Genomic DNA, 24408 nt, shown 5'->3' with positions numbered 1-24408 from the left:
GTCTGAGCGGCAGCTCGCCTGAGTTTCAAACTCAGGGTCCTGTCCCAAACTTTCCCGGTGAGGCCCGGAACTGAGAATTTCCGCCTGCCAAAGCAGACGCCCAGTGGCTGAGCTACAAGATCCTAGTCCTCATGGTGGGTTTAAAATTGGCGTGTCTGAATGGTCCTGAACGGTGTAACCCTGCCCCTGTTGCTTCTTCAAACGGTCAAACACGGACCGGAGCGAGTCGTACAGGATGATGGGGATGAAGATGTCAGCGTCGCTCTCACCCTTCTCGTAATTCTCCAAGACCTGCAGGAGATGGGAAGTTAGTTGGTGAGGAGGACTCCCTGGTCCTGAATGGGTTAACCGTGCCCCTGAAGGACCAGGTGTGCAGCCTGGGAGTCGTTCTGGACACACAGCTCAGTTCTGTGTCACACAGGTCAGTTCTGGACACACAGGTGTCGTTCTGGACACACAGATCAGTTCTGTGTCCAGGGCAGCTACATCTGGGATGCAGGATGAGACCCTCCCTGCCTGCGGACTGTCTGGCCAGAGTGGTGCATGCTATGATCATCTCCCGCTTGGACTACTACAATGCGCTCTACGTGAGGCTACCTTGGAAGGTGACCCAGAAACTGCAACTAATCCAGAATGCAGCAGCCAGACTGGGGACTGGGAGTAGAGTCCACATAACACCGGTCCTATATTGGCTCCCAGGATGTTTCCGAGCACAATTCAAAGTGTCAGTGCTGACCTTGAAAGCCCTAAACAGCCCAGTGGAAATGAAGGAGTGTCCCCACCCCGGACACCGGGGTCCCTCTCCCAAGGGCCTTCTGGCGGTCCCCTCCCTGCGAGAAGCGAAGTTACAGGGAACCAAACAAAGGGCCTTCTCAGTGGTGGCGCCCTCCCTGTGGAACGCCCTCGAGGAGATAAACAGATACCTGACTTTTAGAAGACATCTGAAGGCAGCCCTCTTAGAGGAAGTTTGGCGTTTTATTACGTTTATATATGTGTGGGAAGCTGCCCAGACTGGCTGGGCTAACACCGGCCAGATGGGTGCGGAATAAATAATAAAATTATTATGGTCATGATTCGCCCTAGGTGGGCAAGCTGAGGCATGCTCAGGTGTGCTCTGCAACTGAGCTGCTGTGACCCTTTCACCCAGGGCACCTTGTTAGTTAATCTAACCCGGAATCAGCCAAACGAAGGCACACCCAGCGCCGCTTTGGCCCTGGCTGCCCGCCCGGTACCTTGAAGTCCCCTTTCGGACGCTCATTTTTTTCTGACGCTGTCCGCTAGATACAGGCCCTTCACAACAAAGGAGAGATTGTTTGAGAGGGAAAGGAAGGACAGAGAGAGAGAGAGAAGAGAAACCGTCAGGAGCAAAGAGACTCTGGCCAGCTCTGTGTCCGTCCTGGGAATGAACGTGAGGCTCTGTTAACAGAGAAATCTGAGGGCTCCCTTGGACAAAAAACAAGGACACCAGCCAGAAATCCCAGAGCAAAACAGCAGCCAGTCGGCTTGGTCTTTATTGAAGACCCTCGAGACAGGACTCCCACCTGCCACCAGGTGAAACAGGATGGAAGCCCCGAACAAAAGAGAACCCAAACTTTTATTAGCCACTAATCCCCATTACAGGGACGCGGGTGGCGCTGTGGGTTAAACCACAGAGCCTAGGACTTGCCGATCAGAAGATCGGCTGTTCGAATCCCCACGACGGGGTGAGCTCCCGTTGCTCGGTCCCTGCTCCTGCCCACCTAGCAGTTCGAAAGCACGTCAGAGTGCAAGTAGATAAATAGGTACCGCTCCGGCAGGAAGGTAAACGGCGTTTCCGTGCACTGCTCTGGTTCGCCAGAAGCGGCTTAGTCCTGCTGGCCACATGACCCAGAAGCTGTACGTCGGCTCCCTCGGCCAATAAAGCGAGATGAGCGCCGCAACCCCAGAGTTGGTCACTATTGGACCTAATGGTCAGGGGTCCCTTTACCTTTTTAATCCCCATTACACCCCCCAAACTACATCACTCATACATCACGGTTACATCATGAAAGGGGAGGTCTGGTGGCCGCAATCTGAGCATCCTGGACCCTGCCCCATGGTTCCCCTTGCCCTCCACCAAACACCCATCAAGTGGAACAAAAAAGATATTTACATTTCCCTGTTTCCCAGCCAAGTGAATCACACCCCTTTGTCTTCATCTGTGCTTGTTATTTCTGGAATGGCTACCTGTCTGGCACTCAGGTATAAGGATGCCAGGAATTATCGCTCAGGCAGAGGGGCTGCTGAGGAGCTGAGCTCACCTGTCTATAGGAATTTCTGAAGTTTTCCCCTGTGAGCCAGTACACAGATACATTGATCAGTGAATTCTTACATTTGGTATCGTGCAGCAGAGGCCCTTTGAATAGATAGGAAGAAACTGCGATGAAGTGTTTTGTGGGGACAAATCACAAAAGTCACAAAAGCGATGGTGCTGGTTTTGGTAGTGGGTTGCATGTGCGTGAGATCTGCTGGAGGGGCAACCCCCCCAACCTATACATAAATTCCTGCAACACTCTGCAAAAAGTTCGGAGGGAGGGAGGCGATCTTTGCAGGCTGTTCCGAAAAGGAGAGAGAGAAATGGATCATCGCTTGGCAGCCAGGCGATGCGTTTGGAAGAGCTTGCGGCAGGCTTGGCCGCCAAAGGAATATTGTCTGGTTTTTCCATGTGGGGCCGGAATGAAGACATTTCCAGGGTTTAACTCCCCTTGTCCCGGCCACCTCCGGAAATGCAACAGAGGGTGGATTTTTTTTTTTTTTTTTTTTTTTTTTTGCATTTTACATTTTTGCACGCCAGTGGAAAAAGCGCTCTCCTCCACAGAGACCCTCTTTGGGTGTTGAAATATCAGCAGGGGGGTCCCTTTTGTAAGTGCAAATTTGGGGAGGTGCGATTCCGTTTGCATTTAACTCATTTCTCCTTTTGGAAACATGGCATCAACTGGAACGGAGCCAAGCTATGATGTTCACGCTTCTCCAAATTTTGCAAAGGAGTTTTTCCAGCCCTGCAATAATGTGTACAAAAATATGCAGATTAAGGAAAATGCACAAATTAGACGCCTCTTTCGAGTCTTTTTCCCCCCATGCCAACACTCCTAAAACAGGAGTTGCTTAAACAAATTATTTATTCACTTGACATCTGGCAGGAGGGCGTTCCCAGAGACTGACTCTCTAGAGTGGTGCATGCTCTGGTTATCTCCCGCTTGGACTACTGCCATGCGCTCTCCGTGGGGCTACCTTTGAAGGTGACCCAGAAACTGCAACTAATCCACAATGCGGCAGCCAGACTGGGGACTGGGAATGGAGACCATATAACCCCACTCCTGAAAGACCTACATTGGCTCCCAGGACGTTTCCAGGCACAATTCAAAGTGTTGGTGCTGACCTTGAAAGCCCTAAATGGCCCTGTAGACCTTAAGGAGCGTCTCCATCCCCATCATTCTGCCCGGACACCAGGGTCCCTCTTCCGAGGGCCTTCTGGCGGTTCTCTCCCTTCGAGAAGCGAGGTTACAGGGAACCAGGCAGAGGGCCTTCTCGGTGGTGGCACCCTCCCGTCAGATGTCAAGGAAATAAGCAACTATCTGACTTTTAGAAGACATCTGAAGGCAGCCCTGTTTAGGGAAGCTTTTAATGTTTGATGCTGTATTGTTTTTAATATTCAATTGGGAGCTGCCCAGAGCGGCTGGGAAAACTCAGCCTGATGGGTGGGTCATAAATGATAAATTATTATTATATTATTATTATTATGAATGGGGCTGTCCCCCAATTTCTGTTTTCCCAGCGGGATTTTGATTTAACTAGGGCGACGGGGAGCCTCTGCTGTCCAAGAGGAGGACAACAAAAGCATCCCTTGTTTGCAACACATTCTTGCCCTCCTTTCGAGAGGGAAATCAAGCACGGAGCAGCCCTGAGAGGGATGGAATTTCTCTCCTGGTTGCAAACAACAACAGATTCTTGTTCGAGGTTTGCCTGGCTGAAGGCCCGCAGGAGCCCAAAGAGCTCCCATTTCGGAGAAAATTGCTTTTCTGTATCTTTGAGCTCTCTCACTCTTGGGCTAGTGTGGTGTAGTGGTTAAGAGCGGTAGTCTCGTAATCTGGTGAACCGGGTTCGCGTCTCCGCTCCTCCACATGCAGCTGCTGGGTGACCTTGGGCTAGTCACACTTCTTTGAAGTCTCTCAGCCCCACTCACCTCACAGAGTGTTTGTTGTGGGGGAGGAAGGGAAAGGAGAATGTTAGCCGCTTTGAGACTCCTGAAGGGGAGTGAAAGGCGGGATATCAAATCCAAACTCTTCTTCTTCTTCTTCTTCTTGGGCTGGAAAATGTTCCCTGTCTTCGGCGGAAGCGAAACGCTGATCCGGTTCACCTTCAAAGGCAAACCCGTCGAATTTGCGTTTTCCAGAATAAAACGAGAACCGAAATATATAGGTGGAATACGTCTGTGTAAAAGAATGTCAAAATATCAATCGGTTGGCAGGTTTCGACTGAGTTTCTATGTATAAATCGGATAACTTCATAAAATTTAAAGTTAAGCCGAACAACGTGGAGAAAACAAAGCGAAGTGTGGATTCGAGGAATCCAATTCGGGAACGCAATGGGAGATCAGAGGTCACGTTAAATTCAATTATAAAATGATGTTTTATCAATTCAATTTATCAATTCAATTTGTAAAATTTATAAATTCAGTTATAAAATGATGAAGTATCAATTAAGGAACGAATGGCTGTTTTGTCTTCAACATCTATTGAGTATTTCTGTTCTACAGTTTCAAAACCAATAAAGCATTAAAAAGAGAGAGAAACGAAATGCAGCCGCGCTTGGATTTTGCGACGCAGTTCTGCAACCGACCGATGTTTGCAAAAAAAACCAACATAAAAATGTGCACAGCACATGTACGTCAGGGGAAATAACATACCCAAACTGCATTGTATTGCAGGGGCAAATCCCGTTGTAGTTTGAAATATTCACAAATAAAAGCTTTTATAAAAATAATAAAAAAGGAAAAAGTAACTGCCCTCCGTAACTCATGGCCAAAGGGGAAATGAGGTGGGAACTTTGGAAAGACCTCAGCCCCCCCCCCCCCGAGTCTGTTTTAACATTTGGGAAAGCTGCCACTCACTTTTTGTCTCCCCCCCCCGCCCCCCGTTCCTCCTACCCTCCTTTCCGCCTGCGATTTCAGGAGAAGAGGAAGCGCCAAGCCGAGATCGAAAACAAGAGGCGGCAGCTGGAAGATGACCGGCGTCAGTTGCAACACTTAAAGGTAGGGAGAGCTGCTGGAAGGAAGCAGGATCTGAACCTGCCCCCCAAAAAAATCAGAGTGGGGGGGGAGGCACCTTGATAGAGGGGGCCGCTCACTGTTTGCCAGAACTTGCTTAAGGTCATACAGAGACATTTGGCAACCGAGGTTGTTCTAAATAATGCTTTAAATAAATACGATAACAACAATAACCCAGACGACCCCTTGGGGTCCCTTCCAAGTTGTACGACTCTACGATTCCCCCCTTTGCCTCCCAGTCAAAGACCCTGAGGGAAAGATGGCTGCTGGAAGGAGCCCCGTCGTCGACGGCCGAGGAAGCTGACGCCTTGAAAAAGCAGATGCAGGAGGACGACTTGAAGGCCAAGGAGCTGGAAGAAAGCATCCATAGGTAAGGGCTCAGGTGTGTTGTCGGCTGCGGGCGTGGCCAAGCGAAGACCCAGCTAAAATCTTCAGTGGATGGAGGATGGGTGGCGGCTAACAGATTGAGGTTGAATCCTGACAAGACAGAAGGACTGTTTTTGGGGGGCAGGTGGTGGGCGGGTGTGGAGGACTCCCTGGTCCTGAATGGGGTCACTGTGCCCAGGTGCCCAGCCTGGGAGTCATTCTGGACTCACAGATGTCCATGGAGGCGCAGGTCAATTCTGTGTCCAGGGCAGCTGTTTATCAGCTCCAACTGGTACACAGGATGAGACCCTCCCTGCCCGCAGACTGTCTTGCCAGAGTGGTGCATGCTCTGGTTATCTCTCGCTTGGACTACTGCAATGCGCTCTACGTGGGGCTACCTTTGAAGGTGACCCGGAAACTACAACTAATCCAGAATGAGGCAGCTAGACTGGGGACTGGGAGCGGCCGCTGAGACCATCTTGAAAGACCTACATTGGCTCCCAGTACGTTTCCGAGCACAATTCAAAGTGTTGGTGCTGACCTTGAAAGCCCTAAATGGCCTCGGTCCAGTATACCTGCAGGAGCGTCTCCACCTCCATCGTTCTGCTTGGACACTGAGGTCCAGCTCCAAGGGCCTTCTGGTGGTTCCCTTGCTGCGAGAAGCCAAGTTACAGGGAACCAGGCAGAAGGGCCTTCTTGGTGGTGGCGCCCATCCTGTGGAACGCCCTCCCACCAGTTATCAAAGAGAAAAATAACTACCAAACTTTTAGAAGATATCTACCCCACAGAGGACCTTAAGGTCCATGAAGAACCATAGTTTAGAGGTCCCGGACCATAAGGAAGTCAGATTATCCTCCGCCAGGGCCAGGGCCTTCTCAGTGATGGCTCCGACCTGGTGGAATGCTCTGTCCAAGGAGACCAGGGCCCTGCAGGATTTAACCTCCTTCCGCAGGGCCTGTAAGACAGAGCTATTCCACCTGGCCTTTAGTTTGAATTCAGCCTGATCTTTTATTTCCCTCCCCTTCTATGAAGATCACCTTCTCTGAGACCCCACAGCTAATTCTCCCCTGGCCCCCTCGCTGGCCCAAGTAGGACCAATTCAACCAGCTAGCCCTGGCGATTACCTAATGCTTATTTCCCCTAAACTGATTTTTGAATTTTATTGTTATTCGTGTTTTTATATCTTATGCTGCTTTTACAATTAAGTGTTTTAAATTTGTTGTTAGCCGCCCTGAGCCCGGTTTTTGAACCGAGAAGGGCGGGGTATAAATAAAAAATTATTATTATTATTATTATTATTATTATTATTATTATTATTATTTATTATTATTATTATATGCCGGCCACTGCATTGATGTGTTTCGTACGGCAGACTCCTCTGGGGGAAATTGCCTCTCCATGAGAACAGAGTGTCACTGGCAAGGCTTCCATGATTCTGTTCCAGGCTGCACCTCTCCCTTTGGCTAGGGCCGAACCGCGTTCCGCATTTTGTGAGGCCAAAGGAAAGGGAGAGGTTTAGAGAGGGATATGCAAACCGATGCAACCATCTTCTTCCAGGGGTGAGCATTCATTCCCTTCCCTCCAGAGCCCCCTCTTCCCTTCTCCCGCTCTAAAGGGATCCTGGCAGGCAGTAGATACACAAGGCCATCTCTGCTTTCCGATTAAGAGACAGCCAGTAGCTAAATGAATATCTAAACATTTTTTCCATTTCGTTATATATTCATTTAGGAAAACACCAAAAGGTTTTCTATTGGGAATAGTACCAGGAAGTCTAATGGAAGAAGACAAGACATTATATTTGTACACAACAGGAGCCACAAGGCTATTGATTGCGAAAAATTGGAAAAGTGGTATTATACCGACAAAAATAGAGTGGCTTGCCAAATTATTGGAGTACTACAATATATCCAAAACAATGGGAGAAATTGGAAGGATCTCAAAAGAGAAGATAGACAGGGATTGGAAGGTGTTTAAAGGATACTTGCAAAACCATATTGAAAAATCAGAACTCCTATTAGAATAAACAAGTTCCGTTTTAAATACTGGAATACTAAATAAGATGGATAACAATGCGTAACAGAAAAAGAAGCATGAAATTAGGTTAAAGGTGTGTGAAAGAAAGTAATAGAAGTGGAAAGAAATTGCAGTTGAGTAGATTGGAAGTCTAACACAAAGGTGGGGTGAGGGGGGGTGATGGGAAAAGGAAGTATCTGTGGGACTGAATGTAGGTATGTTTGAATATTTTTAAGGATTTTATAAAATGTATGTTTGTATGCTTGTATATTCGCAATATGCGTGTATTAATGCTGAATTATTTTAACAATAAAAACTTTTCAAAAAAGAGAGAGAGGGAGAGGGAGAGAGACAGCCGGTAGCTGTTTCTCGCCTCCTGCCTCCGGGTCTCGAGACAATCCCTATCTTGAGTCTTTTCAAAGTTAGCACAGGGATGAGACAGACCTGGCGGTCGCCCAAGCCAGAAGCGAATCTCTGCAAAGGTTGCTTTTCAGTTTGGAGGAATGGCATGTTTGTGGAGTCATAGAATTAAATAATAATAATATTTACACCCCGCCCATCCGGCTGGGTTTCCCCAGCCACTCTGGGCGGCTCCCAACAGAATATTAAAATTAGAATAAAACATTAAAAACTTCCCTATACATGGCTGCCTTCAGATGTCTTCTAAAAGTCAGGTAGTTGTTTATTTCCTTGGCATCTGATGGGAGGGCGCCACCACCGAGAAGGCCCTCTGCCTGGTTCCCTGTAACCTCGCTTCTCGCAGGGAGGGAACCACCAGAAGGCCTTCGGAGATGGACCCAGGTGTCTGGGCTGGACGATGGGGGTGGAGACGCTCCTTCAGGTACACTGGGCCATTTAGGGCTTTCAAGGTCAGCACCAACACTTTGAATTGTGCTCAGAAACATCCTGGGAGCCAATATAGGACCGGTGTTATGTGGACTCCACTCCCTTCCAATGCCGTTTCCCTCTTCCAGGTTGGAGAAGGAGCTGGAGCAACTGGAAAACGGGATCTCAGCGTCGTCCACCAAAGAGAACATGGCTGAGGAGACGCGGGCGGGGGGCAAGGAGGACAAGGCGCCCCGTACACCGAAGGTAAGAAGAAGTCCTTCTCCCACCCCCCACCCGTCTCAGCCTGAGAATATTATTATTATTATTATTATTATTATTATTATTATTATTATTATTATTGATATTGATATTATTAGTGTTGGAAGCTGCCCAGAGTGGCCGGGGCAGGAGGATAGATAGACAGATAGATGATAGATAGATTGATAGATTGATAGATAGTTAGATATAGATAGATATAGATAGATAGATAGATAAGTGTAAACTGCTTAACTTATTATTTGCTGATGTTTAATTTCACCGTATACTATGGGATCCTAATGGATTATTGAATATTGCTTTATTTGATATGAGCTGTTTATTGCAATTTTTTATATCGGGCCAGATTGTTGCTATTAATGCTTGATGTTTTTACTACTACTACTACAACTATGTGTGTTGGAAGCCGCCCAGAGTGGCTGGGGCAGGTAGAAATCTATTTATATATAAAAATCTCAGCCTGGCCTTCCCCTCAGGGTTGTGTGACCAAGGCCGCCTCAAATTCATCAGAGAGTGCTGGTCTGCCTCCCGTGTTTTTAAACTTTGATATACTCCATATATATATATATATATATATATATATATATATATATTCCCCTCCTCTTAATATCTGCTTTCTTTTTCCACAGACTCCTCTAGGCTCGGCCAAAGGTAGGTACCTTTGTTTGTTTGTTTGTTTGTTTGTTTGTTTGTTTGCACCAACACCCTTGTGCAAATTAATCGAAACAAACAAATAACCCCGAGATGCACGTTCTACTCGTGCAAAAACACACTGATTCTCGGACTCTCCAGGGGCCGGATTCAGAAGGTGATTGGGCCGGATCCGGCCCCCGGGCCTTAGTTTGCCTTCCCATGTTCTAGTGGCAGGTTGTTCCCCAGACTTGCTTGCCTGAACTGAAGTTCAATCCGGATAAGAGAGAGAGGTTCTTATCTAGTGGCAGGTGGTTCCCCAGACTTGCTTTCCTGAACTGAAGTTCATTCCGGATAAGACAAAGAGGTTCTATCTAGTGGCAGGTAGTTCCCCAGACTTGCTTGCCTGAACTGAAGTTCAATCCAGATAAGACAGAGAGGTTCTAGTTATTGGCTGCAGTCTCCCGACACCCTAATAACTGAAGCATCCCCCAAACACTTTCCTTTGCTTGACAAACTGATCGACGTGGCGTAGAAAACATGCTTTGTTTCCATGAATTTGCACAACGGCGTAGACCCCACATTTTTCTGAACGTGAGCCCAGTGGCGTAGCGTGGGTTGTCAGCACCCGGGGCAAGGCAAGTAATTTGCGCCCCCTAACCCGTGGATTTGGGCCCCTAACCCGTGGATTTGCCCTAACCCCAGATGTCGCGCCCGGTGCGGCCGGCCCCCCTGCACCCCCACGCTACGCCACTGCGTGAGCCCACCGTGTGACGCAGCGGCAAAAAAGTCCAGTGTCCAGATCAAAGGACGTCAGAGTCCCACTCTGTTCTGCCTTGGTCAGACCACAGCTAGAATCCCGTGTCCGGTTCTGGGCGCCGGAATTTAAGGACATTGACAAGGTGGACAAGATGATCAAGGGTCTGGGAACCGAGCCGGATGAGGAATGGTCGAAGGAGCTGGGGATGTTTTGCCTGGGAAAGAGGAAAATAGGAGAGACATCTTCCAATACAGTGGTACCGCTGGTTACGGACAAAAAGACCATAAGCGGAGGTGCCCTTCTGTGCATGGCGCAATTGAGCAATCTTGCGCGCAGCAACACGAAGGTCTCTTCTGCGCATGCGGTGAAACCCGGAAGCGTATACCGTATTTTTCGCTCTATAAGACGCACCAGACCACAAGACGCACCTAGTTTTTGGAGGAGGAAAACAAGAAAAAAAATATTCTGAATCTCAGAAGCCAGAACAGCAAGAGGGATCGCTGCGCAGTGAAAGCAGCAATCCCTCTTGCTGTTCTGGCTTCTGGGATAGCTGCGCAGCCTGCATTCGCTCCACATTTCCCCTTACTTTTTAGGAGGGGAAAAGTGAGTCTTATAGAGCAAAAAATACGGTACTTCCGGGTCTGTCGCCTTCGCAATCCGAAAATTATGCATCTAGAGGGATACGTAAGCTCAGGTACCACTGTATTTCGAAGGGCTGTCCCATGGGAGACGGTACATACATGCTTCTTTTCTCCTGCTCCGCAGGGCAGGACTCGAACCCATGACTTCCCTAGAGGGCCACTGGGGCGGAGTTTCTCTACCCCCGTTTTTAAATCCCGGCTGGACCCGGGGGATTTTCAAAAAGGATCTACAGTCATACCTCCCCTTATGTATCGGGGATGCGATCGTGGCAAACCCAGAAGTATTTTTCCGGGTTTCTTCGCTGCTGCGCATGCATGCGCAGAAGCACCAAACCTCTTTATTTATTGATGGAACCCCTTATATAGTAGGATCCTGCATCTAAATTTTCCCTCGGCCCTTTTGCGGGCCCATGTGGGACCAGCGTGGATAGCTGGCCCTGGTGAATATTTGATGTTCCCTCTCCTTACGGTCTTGATTTATGGGCCGCCAGTAAAACGAGGCTGCATTTTAAGCTGTATTTTAATCAATTGTGCGGTTTTGATTTTTTTAAAAAACTGTATTTTATATTTGGTGTTAGGCGCCCTGAGCCTGGTCTTGGCCGGGGAGGGCAGGGTATAAATAAAAAAATTATTATTATTTATTATAAACAACGCTGCACACATGCGCAGAAGCGGCGCCTCAGAGCAGGGAGCATTGCGTTGTCCTGCTGTGTTGCTAGGTTGGTAACGCCAAGGTTGCGGGTTCGAGTCCCTGCCTCGTGCGGGGTTGGACTGGATGACCTCTGGGGGTCCCTTCCGACTCGACAGCTCTGTGATTCTGTGATTCTAACTCCCTCCCCACCCTTCTCCTCCTCGCCCCCCAAGTGGAAAACAGAGTCTCCAACAGCCCTGTTAAAGTGGTGGAAGGCGGTGGGATGATGAAGGCAGGTAGGTCGAATCGTGGCCTCTTGCTCTTATGGGTGCACTAATCCTTTACACTCTCGGGCCCCCAAAAATGGGGCAGCCGGGGGGACGACGGCAAGCCCCTCTGCCTGACTGTAGCAGCATGTTGCTTTCGCCTGCTTTCGCCGGGAGTGGGGTGGGGTGGTCTAACTATCTCGGGGGAACCCCCTCCGTTTTGGGGGGGCAAACCCCACATGGCTTATTTGATGGGTTAGAGTGGGGCCGGATTTACGTATAAGCCAAACAAGCTCTATCTTAGGGCTCCACTGGATGCACATTTCCAAAGTATTATCTATCTATCTATCTATCTATCTATCTATCTATCTATCATCTATCTATCATCTATCTATCTATCTATCTATCATCTATCTATCATCATCTATCTATCTATCTATCTATCTATCTATCTATCTATCTATCTATCTCTGCCAGTGTCGGATTTACGTATAAGCTAAACAAGCTCTCGCTTAAGGCCACACTCTCTTGAGGGCCGCCAAAAGATTTAAAGGAAAAAACCAACTGGATGTACATTTCCAAAATATAAGATAAAAAACAAATAAAATAAAACCTTCACACAGCAACAGTGTTTTGTGTTGTGTAGGCTCCTGTGATGTAACGTATTTTTCGCTCTATAAGACGCACCAGACCAAAAGACACACCTAGTTTTTGGAGGAGGAAAACAGGGAAAAAAATATTTTGAATCCCAGAAACCAGAACAGCAAGAGCGATCACTGCGCAGCAATCCCTCTTGCTGTTCTGGCTTCTGGGATAGCTGCGCAGCCTGCATTCGCTCCATAAGACGCACACACATTTCCCCTTACTTTTTAGGAGGGGAAAAGGGCATATTATAGAGCGAAAATCCTGCCAACCTAGCAGTTCGAAAGCACGTCAAAGCGCAAGTAGATAAATAGGTACCGCTCAGGTGGGAAGGTATACGGCGTTTCCGTGCGCTGCTCTGGTTCGCCAGAAGCGGCTTAGTCCTGCTGGCCACATGACCTGGAAGCTGTACGCCGGCTCCCTCGGCCAATAAAGCGAGATGAGCGCCGCAACCCCACAGTCGGCCACGACTGGACCTAATGGTCAGGGGTCCCTTTACCTATAGAGCGAAAAATACGGTAAGTCATAGGCCACGCCTGCTCGTCTGCTCCCTAAAATATCCCTGGTTTGCTCCTTTCTATATATAGGGTGCCGACATTCTGCATGGATGGGTTGCATGGCCACACTTGCAAATGGCTTGAGATACCTATGAGGTCTATAAATTGCCATATAGCATATATTCAACACACACAAAAACAGCGGCAATTTGTTGTTGACAAAGGACAGCTGGACATAGAAAGGGCCCCATTACCTTCAGGAGCTGAGGGCCGCGTCAAACCTAAATCTGGTCCTGGGTTAGAGAGCGCCGTGCTTAAACTCAAGACTGAATCCTGCACTCGAGAATTGCTTCGTCAATTTCCCCCTCTTGCTTGCTTCTAGGCTAGCACTCTCTCTCCTTCTATATATATAATTTTATTTTACTTGTACCCATCCCACTTTGGACAGTGTCCAGCGTACGCAAAACCATTATAAAACATTAAACATTAAAAACTTCCCCTATGCAAATCTCTCTCTATAGTTGCAATCGAAATTATTCCACCCTTGGTGCATATCAGGACCGTTATCCAAATTTTACCGGCTTTTTCGGCTGAGCAAATCGAACTGGAGCAATTTAAATGGTTGTTGCATTTTCAGCTGAATTTGGGGGAGCCACCTGAACCCCCAAAAAGGTTCTTCATTTGCCCTCGTCTTACAGTTCTTAAAAATTCCCGTTCCCATTCCGCCCGGCCGATATCTTGCAACAAAACTCTTCCCTCTGTGCTGGAACCGAATGTCTGAGCAGCAGTGCCTCTGAGAAAGTGCAGAGTGCTTTTTCTTCACTGCCGTCACCATGGGGTTTTTTCAGGGGGGTGACGTTTGGCATGGCAAAGGGGAGAATGGAACATGGTCTCCCCAGATTCGGTCCACAATTTCTCCTCTCACTCCCTCCAAATAAACAAACTAAACATGGAAGTGCTAATCGCAGGATCTAATTGGAAAATTTTGTGAATAAATAGATTTGCATTTGTTCTAATTGCAGGAAATAATTGGGTTCTTAAAAATGAATTAATTAAACAAACAGATTTGCATCCGTTTCGCTCCGGCGGCAGAAAACAAACTCCACAGCTCAAGATGAAATCAATTTGCGTTATTTCAGCCTCGCCGGGGAATCGAAAGGGGAAAGAGTTAGATAAGCGCTAACGCGTTCTAGGTTAGAGGAAATGACATTACGGAAAACGAGATGCGCTGAGTGATATTCTAGCAGCTTCGGAGAAATAGTTCTGCATTCTTTAATTCTGACTGCAGAACTTAATGGTTTTGTTTGTTTTGAATGGATAAAAGAGTTGAAGAATGGATTTCACCGAGAATATACTGACTCAAGGCGTGGAGTTGTACCCTACCTAGAGTAGACCTATTTACACGAACGAGCCGAAGTACATCATGCTGGGTGTCTACTCTGAGTAGTAGGATTGAGGTTGGATAAAGCCCATTTTCAGGGGAGAAACGTTGGAGGGGATGGAGTAGGACTTCCCTATTTTCAGGGGAGAAACGTTGGAGGGGATGGAGTAGGATGTCCCTATTTTCAGGGGAGAAACGTTGGAGGGGATGGAATAGGACGTCCCTATTTTCAGGGGAGAAACGTTGGAGGTGATGGAATAGGACGTCCGTATTTTCAGCGGGCTGGGAAACCCAGAAATTTCAGGCCAGCCCTGGAGGTCTGGCATTCTGAATATGGGCAGGGGGTGAGGCTGGTAGTATAGGAACGGGTAGGAAATGAAATTGGCTGGTTCATCCCTCCTTCCTGGGAACCAGCCTTGCATTCCGGAATTGCCAGAGGTTTCAAAAGTCAGAGAAGACCTTCCGCAAGGTCAAAGCGTCCTAAAGGCAGCTGGACCCCCCCCTCTCCCCATAGAGGACTGCTGCCCATTAATCGCAGCAGAGTTGTCATGCGCCAAATAAAATAAAATAAAATAAAATAAGCCCTCACAGCGAGGGGTTCGGCTCGATAGGTTTCCATGCCGCGGGCTGAAATGTCATTTATATAACTGCGTTTGGCACAAATGCAATTTGCTCCGTAAAGATCGGGTACGGCGAGGAACAGAAGTAACGTTCTGGCCTTGCGTCGCACGTTTTGGAGCAAGTATTAAGGCATATACCCAGCTGTTTCATTTATTTATTTTTACAATAATGTTTATTAAGTTTCATACAAATATAACACATACAGGTGAAACTCGAAAAAGTAGAATATCGTGGGAAAGTTCCTTGATTTCAGGAATTCAACTTGAAAGGTGAAACTAATATATGAGACAGACTCATGACATGCAAAGCAAAATATGTCAAGCCTTGATTTGTGATAATTGTGATGATCATGGCGTACAGCTGGTGAAAACCCCAAATTAACTATCTCAGAAAATTCGAATATTCAAGGAAATCAGCAAAACAAGGATTGCAAATCGAGCGAGATTGGACCTCTGAGAAGTAGAAGCACATCTCGCTTTGCATGTCAAGAGTCGATCTCATATATTAGTTTCACCTTTCAAGTTGAATTCCTGAAATCAAGGAACTTTCCCACGATATTCTAATTTTTCGAGTTTCACCTGTATTATAAAATAAATGAAACAAAGAACACACATGAATAAAACAAAAATAAAAAGAGTATAACAACAAAAACATAAGCAATACGAGTTAATTAATTAATTAAACTTGCAACCTCACGAACATATTACTTGACTTCCTTCCATCTGAATTTCCTTGTAACTGAATGTAGCAATTTTCCAGTATCATTATCCCAAAAACAATATTCCAATTATAGTCAAATTTCTTAACTTTTCTAAATCTCGTTTATTTAATTAGCTCCTAATTTAAACCTAGGCCTATATGGTACTTTCAGGTAGCTTCTAATTTTTTATGTTACAATGTTTATTCAAATGGTCTTTAAATTTCTTCCAGTCTTCAATCACATCTGAAAAATTTCCAATCTTATCACTTAATTTACATTACTTACTTTCACTATTACCTTTAAATAGTATAACTAATATTTCGCTTCTTTCGCTTCTTTGCAATATTTCATATAGTTCTCCTTACAAAACTTCTTGTAGTTCTACTCGCGTAATTTGCCGATTACAGTTCAAATAGTTCGTATATTTCTTCCAATCTTCTGTAAATCTCTGCCAAACTTAATCCGTTCCAGAAGTCCGTTTGACCTCCGAAATGTTCAAAAACCAAGGCGCTTCTTCTTCTTTAATCCCAAGTCCTTTATTATGAAAATTAATACAGCTTGCTCAAAATTCAGCGGCTTCTGATTGGCGCAGGCGCCCCGGAAACAAACGCCGACAGCCGCGCCGGACGTTCGGCTTCCAAAAAACGTTCGGAAACCGGAACACCCGCTTCCGGGGTTTCGACGTTTGGGAACCAAGGTACTGCTCTTTCTGTGTGTGTGTATGAGGTCGCGGGTGGCGCTGTGGGTTAAACCACAGAGCCTAGGACTTGCCGATCAGAAGGTTGGCGGTTCGAATCCCCGCAATGACGGGGTGAGCTCCCGTTGCTCGGTCCCTGCTCCTGCCAACCTAGCAGTTTGAAAGCACCTCAAAGTGCAAGTAGATAAATAGGTACCGCTCTGCCGGGAAGGTAAACGGCGTTTCCGTGCGCTGCTCTGGTTCGCCAGAAGCAGCTTGGTCCTGCTGGCCACATGACCCGGAAGCTGTACGCCGGATCCCTCGGCCAGTAAAGCGAGATGAGCGCCACAACCCCAGAATCGGCCACAATTGGACCTGATGGTCAGGGGTCCCTTTACCTTTACCTATATATATACTTCCTCGCTAGGTGCAGTCCAACAGGTGAAGCCCCACGGGCACCAATGGGAATAAACCCACACAAAGCAGGGAAGGGCTGCTTTTTGCAGGCTGCGCTCGGCACTGTAGACAAGAGGCTCCCTTTCTCCTTACGGGGAGTTGGACGGACCTTGCGCGCCGCTTTCTAACTGCACCCCTTGCACTTTGGAGCTTGCCCCCTCTGCACCCGCTTCGCGGCCTCACGCCATGCTCGTGCGACGCACGCCTTGCTTTCCAGCGGGAGTCGGGGCCCCGGGAGCCTCGGCGGGGCAGCAGGGCTTCACTCTCCTGTTTGCCCCCCAGCTATGTACTCCGTGGAGATCACGGTGGAGAAGGACAAACTGACGGGCGAGACCAAGGTCCTGTCCAGCACCACCAGGCTGCCCAAAGACCGCTCGGTTCAGGGGGTCAAGGTGTACGAGGACGAGATGAAAGGTACGCAGGGTCCGAAAAATGGCGAGAACAAGGCGCCCGGTGCCTGGGAGCCATAGCTGTCAACATTTCCCAGTGTCCAGGCTGGACGATGGGAGTGGAGATGCTCCTTCAGGTATCGTGGGCCGTTTAGGGCTTTCAAGGTCAGCACCAACCCTTTGAATTGTGCTCGGAAACGTCCTGGGAGCCAATGGAGGTCTTTCAGGACCGGTGTTATATGGTTTCCACTCCCAGTCCCCAGTCTGGCTGCCGCATTATGGATTAGTTGTAGTTTCTGGGTCACCTTCAAAGGCAGCCCCACGGAGAGCGTGTGGCAGTAGTCCAAGCGGGAGATAACCAGAGCATGCACCACTCTGGCCAGACAGTCCGCGGGCAGGGATTGAACCTGAGTCGTTCTGCCCGCCGATGAAACACTCTTAACCGCTGAGCATGGTTCCATGTTGGGCTCAATGCTTTTTCTCTTTGTCTCTTTTCTTGCAGTGGTGCACGCGGTCCGCGTTGAAGACGGGGCGCTGGAGAACGGCTTGCAGCAGCTCAGCTCCTCTGAGGTGGACGAGCTTATCCACAAGGCCGACGAGGTGACCCTGAGCGAAGCGTCAGAGGCGGCCAAGGAACCCCGTAGCAACCCGCCAAGCCAGAAGGCCACCCCGAGGAAGGAGATCACCGGTGTCCAGGCGAAACCGGTGGAAACCCCCAAGTTGATGCCGGCCGGCCAAGGCCCCGAACCCAGCGAGGAAAAGCCGGTCACCATGATCTTCATGGGCTACCAGAACGTGGAGGACGAGGACGAAACCAAGAAGGTCTTGGGTCTCGAAGGCACCATCCGGGCGGAGCTGGTGGTGATCGAGGACGCCGAGAACAAGGCAGCGTCGGCGACAGGGAAGGATCACGCCCCTCCGAACGGCAGCACGGTTGCGACGGCCGTCCCCCAGAAGGTGGAGAACCAATCCGGGGAGCCGCCAGCGGCCAACAGCACCGACCCCAAAGACGCAGAGCAAGATCTCGACGCCAAGAAACAGCGCTGCAAATGTTGTTCGGTGATGTAAGGCGCCCCCCCTCGACTCTACAGCCAATCAGGACTGCCTTCTCTCCCCTCCCTCTCCCCCCATAATTCCCACCTCTTCCACAAACTCCTAGGTTTAATGTGGTTGGTTTTTTTTAATTTTTAATTAACAAGACATGCAGTTCCCACCGCTCCCAGAGGTTTTGTTTTTCTGTTCCCTTTAAGTGACTGGGGAAATATTCTAATGCAAGAGTTGGTGGCGGCCCAGCAATGGCCCTGCTACGTCCCATTTCATCTCGATTCGCTTTTTCATAAATGGAACAGATGCAAAATATATTTATTAGACGGCGTCGTCCTCTGCCCCACACCCCTGCTCTGAAGCAGAATCAGTCGGGAAACCTTAAACCGCTGGGGCCAAAGTTTCTTGGACTCGCGCTCAACCGAATATGAAAGAAAGGGAATCGGGTGCGTTTTTGGGATTTCTGCCACTTTGGAACGAACCGGCACGTTTTCCATCAACGGACTTTCGTTCCGCAGAAGGAAATTTAACATCGATTAAGGAGACTCTTTGTTCTCGTGCTTCTGGGGACCTTCGCAAATCTGCCAACCTTCAGAGATCGCTTTCTGGGATCTCCGAGAACGTCACTGGCCAGGTTCTCATGCCAACGAAAGAATCTGGGCCGATAAAACCCAGTTTCGCACACACACACCCTGCCCTGCTGATGTTTTAAAAGACGGTGTTTGGGGGGGGAGGGAAACCAGGGTGACGGGAATCAGCTGTGGTCCGAGAGGAAACGTCCGGACACTGGGCTTGGCGATCTGCTCTGTCGGCGAGACAATCCCGTTCTCCGCAGCTTCGTGGGAAAGCATCGTGCAAGTCCCGGAAGAAGTTTTGGGGAGATTGTGATGGTCGGACCTTGACAGCTCTGAGACCGTCAGTGTTGACGTGGCTTCGTTTTCCCTCCTTAATTCTTCGACGGTTACCTCTCTGGCTTGTAAAAATTGTAGGACTGACCGGCGGTTCCGAACCGAAACCTGGTCGGGAGGAAAATACAGGAGAGGCTGGTCAGTTTGAGCAAAACAGGGGCACCGACCGGTCATGTTTGGCGGGTCCTCAGCCCACCTTCTCACTGCAACCAGACCCTCAGGTGGTGACCCTGACTGCTAATTTCCTCTCATTCTCAGTGTTGCCCCTTGTTGAGAAACTAGGAGGTCGGGTGGCCACCTGCCACGAATGCTTTAGCTGAGATTCCTCTATTTCGTGGGTGGGGTTTGGACGAGAGGACCCTCTGGGGTCATTTCCAACTCTATGATCCTGTGAGTTGGCTCCTCTGGCGCCACCTGCTGACATCCTCCTGCCTCGCAGACCCAAATTGCCCTGGCGACCACTGCTGGCAAAAGATACTTACTCGCTTAGGTGAGGGCCGGCAAGCGAAGCCGAGAGCGCCAGCTGGGAGGGCCTGATCCGTCCCAATGATCAGCATGGCTGCAGAAGGCTCAGACAAGGAGGTGAGGCAGCCGGGCGGTCCTAGCTAGGCTGGGGAGGCCAGTCAGGTGTAGACAGAGCAGGTGAGCTGGCTGAGGAGCAGGGACAGAAATTAGGGGGTGGGCTTCTGGAGATTCCCAGCACCTCTGACCATTGGGCCACCTCTGAGGCTGATGGGAAGCGGAGCCTACTGCAAACTTTTGCTGGTCCAAGGGGCTTGTCGTTCCGCTGATCGCCCGCCCCCCCCCTTGCCAAATTTGAAGTGCCAAAGCTGCCAGGGTTTAGGGCGTGTCGCTTGGGTTTCACGGGCCTCCAGAACAGGGTTCCTGCCCTCCCCTGGGGTGCTTTTACGCAAGCAACTACGGCTCACCCTACGGGGTTATCACCCACCCTCTTTGCAATCACGGGGCGGCCTGCCTAACAGGGGTGTCGCTGGGTGCTCTGAAAGGTACGCGCCGGACAAATTTGCACCAGATTTATGTCGGTCAGTGTATATCTGTTTGGACCAGTGTTTCCCCTCGTCAGTCAATGGCTTACTCTGCCCATCAGCTGCCTCCTCCTGCTCTTACGCCCGTCACAAGCCCTGGCACAACCTACTGGAAGGCTCCCAGCCTCCCGCTGCCACCTGTCCCAATGGCCAGCGGTGGCGGCTGTGCCCACATCCGCTTCTGCCTCCCCAGCTATGCAGAGACGTATTAAGTGCTAGCAGCTGTTCCTGAGGTTGCATCCGCAGAGTTCATCCCAACCCGCGTTTCCTTTCTGTGCCCCCTTTGTGATGCGTGGAAGGCCACCCTCTGTTGACCCCCTTGGTCCAAGCTGGCATAAGGAAGTGCCTTGAGGGATCCCCAACCTGCTTATCTCATGTCCCCCAACGTTTCTTCCGTGAAAATAAGGACGTCCTATTCCATCCCCTCCAAAGTTTCTCCCGTGAAAATAGGGACGCCCTATTCCATCCCCTCCAACGTTTATCCCATGAAAATAGGGACGTCCTATTCCATCCCCTCCAACGTTTCTCCCTGAAAATAGGGACGTCCTATTCCATCCCCTCCAATGTTTCTCCCCTGAAAATAGGGATGTCCTATTCCATCCCCTCCAATGTTTTTCCTGTGAAAATAGTGATGTCCTATTCCATCCCCTCCAACGTTTCTCCCGTGAAAATAGGGACGTCCTATTCCATCCCCTCCAACGTTTCTCCCCTGAAAATAGGGACATCCTATTCCATCCCCTCCAACGTTTCTCCCATGAAAATAGGGACGTCCAATGTTCTATGTTTTATTATGTTTTTATGTAAGTTGGAAGCTGCCCAGGGTCAGATGGGCGGGGTACGAATGATAAAATCATCATCATCAACATCATTTTTATTATGAAATAGGACATCCCTATTTTCACTGGAGAAAGATTGGAGGGGATGTAGGTCCATTTAGACACAACTCCTCACATCTGTTATATCACTGCTCCCAACATGGCGGCTCAAAAATGGGAATAGGAAGTGGGGTGGTGTCTCTCCCTTCCGTTCCCCCATCTCTGGGGTTGGAAAACGATGTTGTCTTGACAGGGGTTGCCTCTCAAATTTCCACAGACCAAGCCAGTTTTTTCGGGGTGGGGAGACTGGCGAGGGCAAAGGAGGTTTCCCAAAAACCAGTGCCGATTGAAAATATTGAGGAGGAAAAGTTGAGCCGAGATAACTACGGTAACTGGGCCCTAAGATGCTTGCAGGATTAGGGTTAGGGTTTGTTGCATTTACTGCGTGATAAAAGAATAAATCGGTGGATGGTAGGAGATGCTTGGAAGTCAGGGAGTTAAGATTCCGGGAATCCCTTGGGATCCCTTGTCAAGTTTTCCCCTTTTTAAGGGAAATTCCCTTATTCTGAATAGGATTCCTCACAAGAAAAGGGGGCAGTTGACAGCTATGCCTTGGGTCAATGGAGTCTGGATCCCTGCCATCAGGCGAGGCGAGCAGGCCCACACATTCCCCCATTTCGTTATGGGGAGCTGAAGAATGGGGGGCAGAAGGGGAGAGTTTCGCACCCCCCAAAATAACTTCTGAAACAACATTGGGGAGGCGGGTGCCAAGACCTCCCCAAACGTCTGATCCGATGGGCTTTATTTTTCGGGGGGGTTTTGACCTGGGACCCCAAACTCCGTTGTCCAGACCAAGAAGTTGACCCCCTCTTAGAACTTTTGCCCTCCCCAAGCCTGGCTTTTAGGGCTGGAGCAGATGGAGGAGACCAGATAGGAACTGCTCTCCTGCCTTCTCAAACAGGCGCCAGACATTTAACGCCAACGCCGTGTCCTTGCTGGACGTGGGGCATCGTCCCCGCTGTCCCCCGTCCTTAGTCACCCTTATCGGGGAGGAGACGAGGACAGCTGGACGTCTACGCCACGCCACCGGCCAGCCGACCTCTTCTCCTGTCCTCAGTGCCACTCCAGAACAGCCAAATGGCCGCGATTCGGAGAAACATATGTGGCGAGAACCGGACTTATTTGAAGACCATGTGAGGGAACGGTCAGGCAGCCTGGATTTGAGTAAGGGCACTAACGCGGGTGGTGCTGTGGGTTAAACCACAGAGCCTTGGGCTTGCCAATCAGAAGGTCGGCGGTTCAAATCCCTGCGATGGAGTGATCTCCCGTTGCTCGGTCCCTGCTCCTGCCAACCTAGCAGTTCAAAAGCACGCCAGTGCAAGTAGATCAATAGGTACCGCTCCGGCGGGAAGGTAAACGGCGTTTCCGTGTGCTGCTCTGGTTCGCAGGAAGCGGCTCAATCCTGCTGGCCACATGACCCGAAAGCTGTATGCCGGCTCCCTCGGCCAGTAAAGCGAGATGAGCGCCGCAACCCCAGAGTCGGCCACAACTGGACCTAACGGTCAGGGGCCCCTTTACCTTACCATCAGGTTCTCCGGAGTTGTCACGACTGGTGCGTCTGCCCCCTTCGATCGCTCCTCTGTCTCATCTAGCGTGTAAGACGTGGGGGTCCCCACTCCACCCCCAGCCCTCCTTCATGCCCCCGGTCCTCTGTTGCAGATCTGGCCCCCTCGGCTCGCACTTCCCTTGTTTCTCCCCAGCTTTATTGACCACCCACCACCAGCTGTTTCGACGTCTTGCCTCTCCCTGCCACCAACCTCGCCGCTGTTTCCCCGCCGGTTGGTTTGTAATATGCCTGAACAGAGCAAAATAATAATAATAATAATAATAATAATAAAGGTGTGAATCATCTGGGGGGACGAAACCAGATCTGTGGATCTCTCTCTTTGCCTGTCTGAACAATTGGGAATTCCCACACCTCTGTGTTTGACGCACTGACGCAATACCCCCTTTAAACAGCCATGGATTCCCCACCAAAGATCCAGGGAAGTATAGTTTCCTGGGAGGCTCCCTGTTCCCCTTGCAGAACTACACTTCCCAGAGTTCTCTGCTGCGACGACTCATAGCTTCCCTGAAGAATCCTGGGAACTAGAGTTTACTGGGAGGCTCCCTGTTCCCCTTGCAGAACTACACTTCCCAGAGTTCTCTGCTGCGAAGGCTCCTTGCTTCCCCCAAAGAGCCCTGGGAACTGTAGCTAAGAGGCTCTTGACCCCCCTCAGAGAACTAGAGTTCCCAGGGTGGCTTAACAGCCAATCCTTCTTTCCCAGGGAACTCTGGGTATAGTATGTCTGGGAGGGGCCACACACAGCTCCTGGAGGGCCACATATTAGCAGTGGGTGGGGCCACAGGGAAAGTAGGCGGGGAAACACATGTCAGTCAATCTTGCCTTTGCGGAGTTGGGCTAATTTGCTACATACACACCTTTGCTACACACAAGGCAGGGCTGGCGAGGGGTGTGGCCTGAGGAGGGGGTGTGGCTACAGAGGGGCGTGGCCCGGGGACAGTTCCGAGGGCTGGAGGGCCACATCTGAGACCAAGGTTACTCCTTTCTACAGGGAAGTTGGCTAGATGGCTAGCCAACACACCTCATCCTTTGCCACAGGTCGGAAGGACGGATTCGCGCCCCTGAGTTTGCAGTTTCACAGTTTGCTAGCAAGCAGCAGTAGAAAGGGATATACCGTATTTTTCGTTCCCTAAGACACACCTAGTTTTTAGAGGAGGAAAGCAAGAAAAAACATATTCTGAACGAAACAGCGGGTGTATGATTTTTGTGGTTCATGCTGTGGCCACAGACATGTGATCTGATGGTGAATTTGGGGTGACCCAATGCAAAAATCCTGAGGATCCATGAGGATCCGTGCTTTGTAACGTTTTTGCACCATTGCGGCCCCACCAAACAGTGGGTGTGTGATATTTTTGGTGCAGGCTGTAGCCATGGACATGCTACGTGATCTGATGGTGAATTTGGGGTGACCCAATGCAAAAATCCTGAGGATCCATGGGCTTTTACCTACCCCCTTATCTCTCTCCCGATCCCACTGATCAGCTGCTTCCTTTCAACACCCCCTTCCCTCTTGTTTGCCTTAGTGTCTTTTCCTTAGCTGAAGCAGTTTTTTGCTCCTCCTTTTCCTCTAATTTCTCTCCTTATTGCTTTAGTCTTCTTGTTTCCCCCCTTTGCAAGTTTGCTGTCTTTACCTCCCCCCTCCCAGGCAGCCTCCTTTATCTCTGGCGTCCCTTATCTCTCTCCCCGATCGGCAAACGATCAGCGGCTTTGTTTCACAACACCCATTTCCCTCTTTCAAAAAACGAGAGCATGATCTGCATTTTGCCCCTGGGCAATTCAGCTCCAGGGACCACGCATTCACTCCATAAGACGCACAGACATTTCCCCTTACTTTTCAGGAAGAAAAAAGTGCGTATTATGGAGCGAAAAATACGGTATTCCGAAAGGAAGGGATTCATAGCCAAGTCCCCAAGG

General features: G+C 49.5%; 1 protein-coding gene across 2 annotated transcripts in view; it reads left to right on the top strand.

The window, feature by feature from the left end:
- PALM (paralemmin) overlaps window positions 1-20078 on the top strand; it is a 46480-nt gene extending 26402 nt beyond the window's left edge. Inside the window, exons 3-9 of one of the 2 annotated variants that reach the window (XM_079960833.1) lie at window positions 5189-5269; window positions 5524-5654; window positions 8638-8755; window positions 9397-9418; window positions 11663-11725; window positions 16951-17082; window positions 17560-20078. In XM_079960833.1, the coding sequence (XP_079816959.1) occupies window positions 5189-5269; window positions 5524-5654; window positions 8638-8755; window positions 9397-9418; window positions 11663-11725; window positions 16951-17082; window positions 17560-18125 (1113 nt within the window). In that variant the 3' untranslated portion in view covers window positions 18126-20078. The remainder of the gene's footprint in view (window positions 1-5188; window positions 5270-5523; window positions 5655-8637; window positions 8756-9396; window positions 9419-11662; window positions 11726-16950; window positions 17083-17559) is intronic. The other variant, XM_079960834.1, reaches the window with a different exon arrangement.
- The last annotated feature ends 4330 nt before the right edge of the window (window positions 20079-24408 follow it).

The sequence above is a fragment of the Podarcis cretensis genome, assembly GCF_951804945.1.
Source record: "Podarcis cretensis genome assembly, chromosome: 18".
NCBI lineage: Eukaryota > Metazoa > Chordata > Lepidosauria > Squamata > Lacertidae > Podarcis > Podarcis cretensis.
This window is presented reverse-complemented; position numbering and strand designations above follow the sequence as displayed.